Source organism: Lonchura striata, chromosome 12 (genome assembly GCF_046129695.1).
Source record: "Lonchura striata isolate bLonStr1 chromosome 12, bLonStr1.mat, whole genome shotgun sequence".
Classification (NCBI taxonomy): Eukaryota; Metazoa; Chordata; class Aves; order Passeriformes; family Estrildidae; genus Lonchura; species Lonchura striata.
The window spans coordinates 24,084,112-24,096,085 of NC_134614.1; the positions used below are offsets into that span (position 1 = coordinate 24,084,112).

The 11,974-nt window shown below is 39.1% G+C and overlaps 1 protein-coding gene across 3 annotated transcripts; it reads left to right on the top strand.

Annotated features, from left to right (window-relative positions):
- Positions 1–7,184: 7,184 nt before the first annotated feature.
- On the top strand, positions 7,185–10,961 carry TRH (thyrotropin releasing hormone). Of its 3 annotated transcripts, XM_021542545.3 has the most exons (4): positions 7,401–7,416; positions 7,506–7,557; positions 8,407–8,624; positions 9,494–10,961. In XM_021542545.3, exons 3-4 carry the CDS (start codon positions 8,429–8,431, stop codon positions 10,069–10,071), a joined length of 774 nt encoding a protein of 257 aa, XP_021398220.2. In that variant the 5' UTR covers positions 7,401–7,416; positions 7,506–7,557; positions 8,407–8,428; the 3' UTR covers positions 10,072–10,961. The 3 variants fall into 3 exon arrangements, with proteins under 3 accessions (XP_021398219.2, XP_021398221.2, XP_021398220.2); XM_021542544.3 differs by lacking the exon at positions 7,506–7,557 and having other exon boundaries at positions 7,185–7,416; XM_021542546.3 differs by lacking the exon at positions 7,506–7,557 and having other exon boundaries at positions 7,185–7,416; positions 8,413–8,624.
- Positions 10,962–11,974: the final 1,013 nt, after the last annotated feature.

Consider the following 11,974-nt stretch of genomic DNA (forward strand, 5'->3'; position numbering starts at 1 on the left):
ACAGAGTCTGCCAGCTGGACTGATGTGAAGAGAAATCCATGAGAAGAACACAGAAGCCATTTTTAAAAATCAATACTCCTAGTCTCAGCAGATACCTCACTGACCCCGTGTGTGCCTTTATTGCCCCATAAAGAACAATGTCTAATATTTGTTTGATTACAGTCCCTGCCCCCAAAATGGCATCTGAATACCTATTGATCCTCACTTCATGCTCTTTGCTTGTAAACAAACCCATTAAGCACCCGTGGAAGAGTTTCTTGTTATTACAATGACTATGAAAGTTATAAAAGTGCAAATTAGATAAAGGTCATTGTTGCTATGTAGCTCATAGTACAATATGAAAATTGTCTTAAGCAACTGGTTGTGGAGAGTTTCCTCCCCCTCCAAACCTCTCAGCTGCACATCAAGCTCCACAATGGGCAAGGGAGCAGTTCTATACTGAGTACTCCATGAACTTCCTTCATATTAACCAGATAATTATCACAATCCACCAAAGAAAGGACTCCCAGCCCACTGTGCTCTGCACAAGGCACACATGGCAGCATATCAGATCTCTGGTGGCTTCTGTGGTTAGTCAAGTACAGGCAGTAGCACTTCCCAGCTGGCTTCCAGCCACACCTCTGGTGTCACAAATCCATATATTTGCTAGAGTGAAGGCTTGGATTCTACATAAAAGCTTCCAGTTTCACTGGTATCATTAGTATTGATTGCAAGTGACAGGAATAAAAATTCCTGTAGCCATGTGCCCTGCAAACACAGTGGGACTAATGGACAATACCAGAAACAGTAAACTGTATCATTAATATTTGCTAAGACCTTCTTGTAAATTGCCTGTGCTAGAATCAGACAGAAAAACCTGCACGTCTTCATCCTTCTGATAACGGCAAGTGACCAGCTTTCTTATAAGCTTTTTCTTACACAAGGGAGAAATCCATGCCAGGACAAAATGACTGTTTTCTTTCTTTCACATCCTTTTACAGCACTGCAGCAAAGATCACAAATCAGCTGTAACCTGGTCCTGATTAGCTTGATGCTGATTTACAGCTACCCAAACTCTTGAAATACCATATTTATGGCCAACGCAACTGACATGGTTACTCCACCTCTCGTTTCATGATTTCATACATTTCCAGGTACAAGTGTAGATGTATGATATGTGTAGGTACACACGGAAGTGTATGCATATGTACCTAGATTTTGTTCTAACTCTCTTGGGAAGACAAGTTTCAGATATTACTTCACCATAGTACTTACCACAACAGGATTGTGATCTTCACTGTTGCTGTGCTACAGGACTCTTAAAATCAGTAGCTGAAAAGATAAAATGTCTAATCTTACTGCAGGAACACAGTCAGCCAATTTAAGCCCTCACAAAATGAGTAGACCAAATAACTTAATAACTATTAATAAAGACAAAGATACTAGAAAAAAAGAGAGGAGCACTTCATTAGTAAAAGGCATCGTAACACACATTCATCATCATAGGCAGACAGGAACACCTGAGGAAAAGAAGCAATATCTGAACTGTTACCTATTTCAACCAGATCAGCTGACATGACTGGTACCAGAAGTTAACTTTGTTAGTTAAACTAGATTCCTATTCAAAATTCCTATCTATATCTGATTCCAGGATGTTCCTCCAGTAGAAGAGCTCTTCTTAGGTGTTGAGTATAGGTAGGCACAAACACATCTGCCTTGCTGAGATGGTCCTGCCACAGGCCCATTTCCCTTTCTTACCAGATCAACATAGAAAAGTTAATGGTAAATCACATTTGTGCTGCATCCTTAAAGCCAGGCTTGAGGTCACTTTACAGAATAATTTATACAAATGAACAGCTGTCTTTTACAACAGCCAAAAGCAACAATAAGATATACACTTCTTTAATTTTAAAAGCTGGTATAGAAATATCTAAATTTTGAGATGATGATGTTCTAGAGTGAGGCACACGGGACAAAATTCTGGAACTTTTCATTCTGCTTCTACATCCTCTTCTTATTTGTGCTCTTCGATTCCCAGTCACTGGGCATGCCCCATGTGCGTCAAGCCTTCAGGAACTTTGGAGCCTTGCATCTCATAACTGAAGCAGCCAGGACTGGCAGGCAGACTATCCAAATATGCTCTGCGCTGATTGCTCCTAATGAACTGGACAGAAGCACTGGCTGCAAGCTGAGGATTGTGGACTTCAAAAGCCAAACCAGCAATTTTAAACACTCGGTGCCAAATACTAAATCGTTTAGCAACTCTACCTCACAAATTTCTGCCTCCTCTCACCCAATTATGGCTTCTCTGTCATAATTAGTATGTCTTAGCAGTGAGTGTATGGGACAGGCACAGAGCAAACACATCTCTGTGTTACTTTAATTTCTATGGAAGTAGTGATCTTCCATCTACAACCATCCAACTGACTTTGCAATTTACCTGACAGTGAGGATCAGACTTGCTTCTGAAAAGTAAGCTGAATGTTTTCTATCATTCCAAATAAAATTTCCCCAAATCTATTCCTGCTATATGATGAAATTTGCCCCAGTTCAAACATAGTATTTTGGCAAGGTGAACTGAGCTGTAAATTTTCTTCATCTAATGACCATTGGAAGTGAACAAGATCTTGAGTCTTGTCATCAGCAGCTGTGAAAAAACAGCAGGCTGGGCAGCTGGAATTTTGTTGTTTTTTTGGGGTTTTTTTGTGCTTGGAGGCATAGAGCCATGCTTATTTCATGTAGTGACATTGTTTGTTTTGAAAGATCCTAGACTGTGCCTGAAACAAGAATCAGGGCACAGACATATTCTTTCTGATGATGGCAATTTTCTTCCCAAATCACAGGGTTCACTTGACTAGAAAACTATAGAAATGATCCTGCATAAACATTGTGGAGATAATTACAAAATAAAGAAACACTACAATGAATCTATTGAGATCTTTAATTCCAAACTGCCACCATTCCAGAAAGAATAAATTGTGAGTTAGTCTGACTCTTAAGCATACAATTAAGCCTGTCAAGTTTTGGCCGCATAGTATCTGTTTAATATTGAAAAATCTGTCAGTAAACCAATATATGGCATTAATGTCATAATGCTTTGGGTTTGCTTCCTCATGGAACAATAAAACTATTTAGCCAAGACAAGCAACATGTTATTTATACACCTTTTGGCAAGAATAGTTCCCTTTTTGGATTGAAATTGATGAGGGGAGCTGAGTATGTGTTCCATGTCGAATTTACTCAGTAATTTTATTAAGGGCTTCCTCACAAAGAAATGAATGTTCTCAATCTCCTTCAATACTCATCCTACTCATTATTTAAAACAGAAGCTCTCCATATATTAAGTTTCCTCAAAGGGTTTTCTATTAGTTTCAATGAATTCAAAAAATTAGGCTTCAACACTTTTGTTTGCAAAACTATGAAAGTCTGAGCTTTACAGTCAGAGCAGAAGGTTTCGCCATTTCTGGAATTTTTGAGAAGGAGGTGTCAATTGAAGGTTAGCAACCTTTAAAAGGAATCCTTTGCACATCCTTACCATGTTTCAGGTCATGCTTCAAGTGCCATCCAACATCACCCAACAGAGCTTCTAATAATTTCACCAGATTCTCCAGGCCAATTCCTTCACCTGGCTCTAACTAAAGCTCCCCCCAGAAGGTCTCAGAGCTCACATCACAACCAAGTGTTTACCACTACAGAGTCTTGCACTACACACAGGAGAAGTACTGTGGTGGGAGCTCAGTGCTGGAAGAAACAGACCATGATAGACGAGTTACCTTCTTTTCCCTTCCTAGATTTTCTATTCACAGCTAATGAAAATTAATAGGAAAGCTGTCCTTATTATTCCTCAAGAGTTTTGGTTTTGTGATGACTCACAGCAAAACCAGCTAGGCTATGATAAGCTGATCTGCTGCCCACAGTGAAGCCCCCCTGGCTGGGAATGTCTACACAGAGGGATCACTTTTGCTAATACAGGTGGTGACCACAGTAGGCTGCATTTCAAAAACTTCCTTCACTTGTCACTACATCCACTCAGTACTGTCTAGGTCCATTTACTTAGCAAATGAATTTTGGGGACTAGCAGATAGAAGTTGCTTGGAACCCTGCCTCCAGTAATGATTATTATTTAATACAAGGCTTGTAGATTAGGTATCTTCTTTTGTAGTGACATCTATTGCCATGAAAAGCTGACAGTTCTGGGAGATCACAAGTCCTTTCTTAGTTCTAAGAGGAGAGACAAACTTTCACATATGAATGCATTTCTTCAGGCTTAAGAAAGGTTTGTACTCCTGAAGACTTGCCTCTCTTGTAAAACTATATTATGGGTCTAATAATAAACCATCTAAAGATCATTGTGGCTGTACGCTCTTTGGCACTCTGTCATTAAAATTGAAATGGAGAAAAGTTGGAATTATACCTCTCATAAAAAAACAATATATCCTCCTCCAGGGCAAATTATTTACCTGTTCTTATGCAGGAAGGATCATGTCAACAAGATCACATGGAAAGAGAGAGTTGTCTACCTGTTACTGAAATCCATCTCCCTTATTTTCTTCCTGAGTAGTTCAATCAAGGAAGAAACTGGGAGGAGTAATATAAACAAAATGTGCTCTTCATTTTCCAGAGAAAACAAAAGAGCAAAGAAGCCATTCCTAATTCACAGCACTGTTACCAAGAGGAAGTTTGGATAGAACAGGTTAGATTTACAGTCATTGCAAGAAATAAATTTCAGGAAATATCCAAGAGGATAAAGTTATTTAAAGAGATGAGGAGATCGAAACTACAGTCCTAGTGACAGTTTTATTTTTATTTTTTAATAAAAATTATTGGAATGCTTTAAAGTATTTCTCTCATTCTTGCACACAGAAGTAATGCCATGTAGGTAACCTTTTAAATGAGAAAGATGTGTGTCTTGTGGGGTTCTACCAGAAAGCAAATCTGTTTTCAATAAAGGAAGGCTAAGTGAACAGATTCTGGTCTCACTTCCTAACTCTAAAACTACGGATCTGTGACAAAGGGCAAATCACTTAAAATTCAGCATCTCCTAGTGAAATTGGTAACAAATGCAATGAGCCATTAATTCCAAACAAGAGTATTTTTTATTCCTATAGGTAAAGAAAAGCAGTTCCCATAACAATTTCTATATTTCAGGATTCCTGGAGGGATGACCATACTAAAAATGAGCAATGTACTTCAGTTACTTATCTCCAACAGTGACCAGAGCAAGGCAAAGTAAGATGTAGAAATTCAAAACTGCCAAGGAGAACTTTCTGCCTGAATTCATGATGTAATGGCTAACTGCACAAAACACAAGTGTCTATATTCTTTGAAACAGAGATGAGACTAGGGTTAGCAGCAGATTTTCTCATTATTCCCCTTTGAGATCTTTTTAGGGACCAACTCTGTGCCCAGTGACAGCCCCAACGCAAAAGCTCCATTGCTATGAACACCAACACTGAGCTGGACAAGTGCTCAGCACAAGTGGAGGCATCAGGATCCTGGTGATGCGTGGTGACTGCAGACAGCAACGCACACAACATGCAAGCTGGAGAGGGAAGCAACACAGACCTCAGTCCTCACAGATCACATGTATGGGTCTGACTCTGGTTTTGGAGGAGTTGTCTGCCTCCCAGTTTCTTCATGTAGAAGCCCCTTGAGAAGCTGGAATGCCCTTGAGAATGTTTAAAAAAAATTCAGGAACTTCGTCAACAGAGCTGATACAAAAGATCAAAGGACTTGATGCACCTGTGATAAAATACAGCAGTTGGACAAAGGATTGAGGATCACAGTGATGGTGAAATGCTGTACTTAGGTGTGCAATGTGTTAGTTCAACATTTCTGTGCAATTCTAGAGCCTGCCGGAGACATAGATGTGGACTGGGAGACAAACCCTCCCAAACCGTGTTGATGCAAGTTCTGGGCAAGTCTGGGGAGTCAATGCATTTGTGACAAGACAAAAAAGTATAGCTTGGGACACTCTCTCTGGAGTTTGAGAAAACAAACTCTCCTTCCTATCCATGAATTCATCTCAGTGCCATGAGTAATTGCACAGTGAGAGGGAGGAAAGAACATTTACACTTATAAACAAACCTCTATCCAGAAATCTTTTAAGTAGAAAAATCACCTGTAGGGAAAATGAAACTGAAAAAAAAAAAAGTAGCTGGAAAAAAGCAAACCAGAACTCTAAAAGGAAGGATATCATATTAAAATCAGAAAGTTTTCCAGCTGAGAAATAGAAAATGGACATTTTTCATTAAAAACCCTGACTTTGAGGCGCTTATTTTTTAAGTTTCTTCCTTTAAACAAAGCATTAAAACTCTACTAAATGAGTCCAAAATAAAATAAGTCTGAGTAAAGAGGAAAAGCTGGCCAGACTGAATGTCCTAGGCATTGCCCGGTGAAAATAATTTCGCACCTGCTGAGGAGCTTTGCATGGAGATGTAATTATAACACAGTACTTCACCCATGTTCTCTAAAACTAAGCTCAAAAGTATCAAGAAGCAGATTTTAAGGAAAATGAAAACAGGCAGTTTCCCATTTCATCAATGCTCACTTTCATTTATAGGGCAATACAGTAACTGTTTAAACTCAGGTGTCATACCTGAGAGACTTCATGGAGTTACTGCACCTAGGAAATGCCAAGCAGTTGTCCTCCCTGTATGAGCAGTATTGTGTGGAGCAGTATTTTAAGTAGACAGACAGGTTAAAGACAGGGAGTTTTATTTCCAGTTACAATTTTTGAAGCACATAGCAGCAACATAAACATGTGTTAATATTTAATGCTATGCATGTCATATTCTAAAATACTTTTTGTGGAAGCCTATGCCAAAAAAATATGGAACTGTGAACCAGAAAGTGTATAGTGTAATTCAGCATAAGAATGCATGGTATACACTTATTTAAATATAATCCATTACGTTTTTGCCATTGTCTTTCTTCCCTACCCTGATTAATTACCTATCTCGTGTTTTTACTTCAAAACACTTGCTTAATAGAGGACAAACAATCTTAGTTTTGTTAAGCAAAGAAAACCTCCTTTTCTTTATGCTGAGTCACATAAAGTTCAACATAATCTCTTCAGAGAATGGGAAAATAACAGTTTCTGGGAGCCAAGTATGGATATATGGAGGCCAGCAAATAACTGTGTGAATCTGTGAATCTTAAAATGCATTCAGAACACAGCTCTCTGAGAGCAGTAAAAAAAAAAAAAAAAAAAAAAAGACATCATATCCCCTAAATTACCTCCGAGCTGTTTGCATAAAGGGTCCAGAGGCAGTACACTATAAGTAGAGAGACATGAGCTGTGCAGAGAGCACACGGCAACGCTTCTGTTGGACACTCCGTGAGCCTGCAGCAAAAGGGCAACCGAAGCTCAGGTGCACAAACAGCTTTAAAGGACTTGGCAGATGCATCAAGCAAAAATCTGAAACTACAAATCAGGTAATTTATCAAATAATTTCCTTTTTAGCAGATTCTACCTTTCTGTCTAAAGATTGCTCTGAGTCAAATTGCCTATGTGATGTTCTTAGGGCTGTTACTCAAGGATTTCATCAGAACTGGTAAAACCTGCCAGTAAAAAAGGTAATAAACTAATTTTCTACTTGGGAAATTTGTGGATCTTCATAAAATTGTGCATTTCTTTTATGTTCTGAAGATATAATTAACCTAAATGACTGCTATAGTAGTATTAAAGATGTATTCCATTCTACTGTAGGAACTCTGCTTACTGTAAAATACATCCCTAAGCATGTTAGAAATTTGGTACTAGCTAGAAGAAATAGGAAAACACTTGGCATCTGGGCAAGAGGTAATAGAGGATACAATTATGATTATGTCTCTGAAAAAAATATAAGGTACTTCCCTCATTTCTTTCCATGCAAGAAATCTCCCTTCCACACAGACCATAGCTGTCTTCTTAGCCTGACAAATACCCAGGCATATGGCTGCTTTAAATGCATAGAAAAAGATAGCAAAAAACTACTGGTTTATTTAGATTTGGCTTTAACTAAAGGTAGAATGGAAGCGCTGCTAATCTAAGTATCATTTTTAAATTAACTCTTAGCAAAGTGAATTGACTGATGGAGATAGCAGGTATAAATGTCTATACCTTGTGCATACAGAGTTCAAGGGGGAAATTATATTTGCCTCTTGGCAGAAAGCAGAGCAAAATCAGTTTTTCAGAATCACTTGTGCCTCAGGAAGTTCATACCATATTTATTCTGCCAGAAAAATTAGCAACTACCTGGTTTTAATTATGAAGAATTGAGATGCTTTGAAGAATAAAAAACAGAGAGGTTGCTAACAGAAATGAGGAAAGACCTTAAGAGACTTCAATCCCTGCAGCAATGCCATATTTGTTTATCACATTGCTGTTATTGCTAGGTTTACTTGCTCCATCTTCCTCCCCTGTTGTTCTCTGTCCAATGGAAGTTGCAGGAACCCCTGTCCCACAATGCCATCCATCCAGCTGCCACTGCTACTCCTCTGCTTGACCTTGTGTGGTGTTTGCTTCAACGGGGGACATCTCCTTCCAGAGGAGAGTGAGAACATGGGAAAAATTCCCCTGGATGACATCCTTCAAAGATCTGAAAGCCTCATTCTTCAGTCTGTCCTCAAGAAAGCTGAAAAGGAAGAAGAGATTAATAAAGGTATCTATCTCACTGTGGACACCCATTTGGTGATGGCATAGCACTTGACTGAGATCATTAGATCCAAGGTATGATTTCCAGGTCTTAATGTTCATACTTAGCACTGGAACTAAGGGGAAGGGAAGGAAAAAAGGGCTGCCACAATACACTGACAGACAGTTCTTCACAGATGCTTTCTTCTCTAAGATCTCTTTGCTCAGGACAGGCTGCACTATCATTAAGCAGCTGCTGCATAATAAAAAGGTAGAAGCCTGTCACAGAAAACCTGCTTGTTCAGCAGGTACTTCCCTAGGAAAGCTCTAAGAGGACCTATGAAAGACATTCTGCAGCTGTGGACCCTGTACCTAATGTAAATTTGAGGTGGGGGTGCTGCCATCCACCTACTGCCTGCATCCACTGGTTCCTACCCCCTCCAAAAGAGGTGGGCTTTTTCCACAGCTGTAAATACTAGAGACTGCTCCAGTGTCTGCACCTCCCACCTTGTAGCTGCTCTGCTACCAGTAGTCACAGCAGCAGAAGATTAGACTCAGAGATTGCAAGAAACAGCACAGAGATGCCTGCCAGCAAACAAGAGCACTGGGCCTTTCCAGAGTGGAAGACGAGCTGGCCCCAAATGCCCTCAGGAATAGTTATCCTCCCTCTTCACATCAATGCTGAGAATTGGTTGTGTTGATCCCAGTGCTGAAATATTAAAAAGAGCCTAAGAATGAGTAAGAGATACTAATAGTGTTATGACTGAGTTGGCTTTCAAAAATACTGAGTTGGCTTTCAAAAAGCAACAGATTAAGATCCCGCTCCACAAATTCCTAATACAACTTCCTTAGGGAGGATTATGGGGTTTTATTAACCTTATTATTTTCCTTGTACAGAATCAAATGCCCCTCTGCTACAACAGCTTTCCAAAAGACAACACCCTGGGAAAAAGTACCTAAATAACCTGGAGAAGAGACAGCATCCTGGAAAAAGAGATGTTGAAGAAGAGACATCTTATGGAGACATTCAGAAGAGGCAGCATCCAGGAAAAAGGGAGATGGAAGATGACCTTGATGTCTATCTGGAGCTGAAAAGGCAACAGCCTCCCGGCAGAAAATCACTGTTGGATCAGTTTGCATACAGCCCTAGGGCACAGATAACCTACATGAATAAGTTATCCAAAAGAGAACATCTAGGCAGAAGATATCTGATGTTCAAGCACCAGCATCCTAGCAAAAGAGGCTGGAATTATGAGGTAGATGTATACAGTGAGAAACGCCAGCATCCTGGAAAAAGGCACTGGAATTTTGACCGCTCAGATGACACAGGTCCCTGCAACTTTCAGGAGTCATTCACTTGTCATAAAGGCAGCTTGTTGCTTGATTTAGTAGAAGATGTTAGCAGAGACAGGGTAGAAGAAAAGCGTCAGCACCCAGGGAAGAGATCAGCATGGGAAAGTGAAACAGAGGAATGAGAAAATAATTGTGTAGCACTTGCATTTGGTGAAGTAAACTGCCAGATCACTAAAATATTCAGTTCACTCCTTTTTGGCTTCCTGCTGCTGACCTCTGCACCTACCTTTCAATGTGTTAATGTTCCCATCCAAGTTAATGGCTTTGTCATACACTTAAAGCAAAGGAACTAAAGGACCTATCTGAATGGAACAGGAAAGTACTTAAATTCCCCCACTTCAGGAAGAGTGCTTATTTTCTTAGGAGTCCAGACCCCAAAATAATCCAACTATGTGTTCCTAAATGACTAAAACAGGCTCTTAAATTGCTGTTCTGATGCTACTGAAGTAGAATAATTATATGGTTTCCTCTCACTTCAGTGAAATCAGTAAACAGTGAGGAAGAAAAAAGAACACATGCCAATTGTTTCAAAATTAAATAGAGCAGGTTTTCAGTTCTAAATGATAACATTCTGGACACTTGAGTCCTTGTACACTACAATCTGTCCAGACAGTAAGCACTATAAAGAGAAAGGAACAGTTTCAGCTGGAAAAAAATAAGTGAATGACTTCATAATTTGTCTTGGAACTGGCACATGAAAACCCTGCTCACCTAAAAGGCTAAAGAGTGCAAATGATTAATGCATCCCTGAACATCTCAAGCACACATTGTGTCCCCTCTGACTGTGTACAGCCCACACAAGAACTCCCACCCTGGTGTGTCCACACTTCAGTCATGCCACTTGAAATCATGCCTTCTCCTCAGACATGTAATAATAAAGCAAGAAGAGATCCTTCCCTCCCAGTGAGGATTTCTGATTTCTCTCCTCTCAAAGGAATGCTTTTACTTTCTGTAGTCAGACTTCCAAAAGTGTTTATTTGATATGAATTATTCAATAAACAAGAATAGTCAACTCTCGTGTCCTTATTGGTTGTGCACACACCGCAATGCTGTGAAAAGCATACAACAACTCAAGCTAAATAAAATAACATTAAAGGGTATTTTTCTATGTACAATCTCTTTGCATACTGATGGTCAGCACATGCTTGCACTTAAAATTATTTCATTACTGAAGTGGAAGGATGATAGACTCCCTTAAAATATTCCACCTGTATGACACACGTAATTATGCATCTGTGTTAAACTCACATCAGTTGTGTCACCCACTTCATAGGGAACTTGATGAGAAGCTGATTTCCTGTTTGTAGGTCTAAACAATAGATTTACTGATTTTTGCAATTGATATGCACTTACTGAGAACACTGGGTTACTCATATCACTTCTTGTACATTTGGAGAGGTTATAGCACACCAATATTTTGCTACAATGTTATTTTTATGAACAAATGAGTATACTTTCCATCAACATTCATTCTCATTATTATCGAGACACATTAACTGACTTGGAACTCCTCCTCAGTTACAGAAGTCAGCTTTGCATAAATCAATTTAGCTATCCTGAAGAAAAATAATTAACCATCTCACAAGTTTCACAGGCTGATCCACACTTAACCTGTTTTCTGCAGTGGTGCAGACATACTAACTTGCAAGTACACTCTTTCTCCTACAGACATCATTCTGAGAGCATTGACTGCCACAGGGGATTTCACACTTTTGTGACTATGAAGCACACACAAGCACAAGTTAAAAGTTAAGTATTTGTCAGATTTATCTACACCTTAAAAGCTTTTTGGCTCTGAAGTTTGGCTGAGAAACTAAGTAGAAAATAGCCAGCTTTTATCCTGTAATGTTATGCTTCTTTGAATAATAAATATAGTGCAATATCTTAGAAATATTAACAACTCAGATATATATACACTGTTTAGTTATAATGTAAGAATTAGTTAATTGCACATCTCTCTCATAATTTTTATTGTATATCTTCCCTTCACTGTCACTTTTTATTAGAACTTAAGTTAATTTAATA

What these genes read in the sequence shown, in the direction of transcription:
- TRH (XM_021542544.3), top strand. Translation starts at nt 8,429, where the DNA reads ATGCCATCCATCCAGCTGCCACTGCTACTCCTCTGCTTGACCTTGTGT. An exon ending in GGAAGAAGAGATTAATAAAG is followed by an intron (nt 8,625 to 9,493) that starts GTATCTATCTCA and finishes TTCCTTGTACAG; the next exon opens with AATCAAATGCCCCTCTGCTA.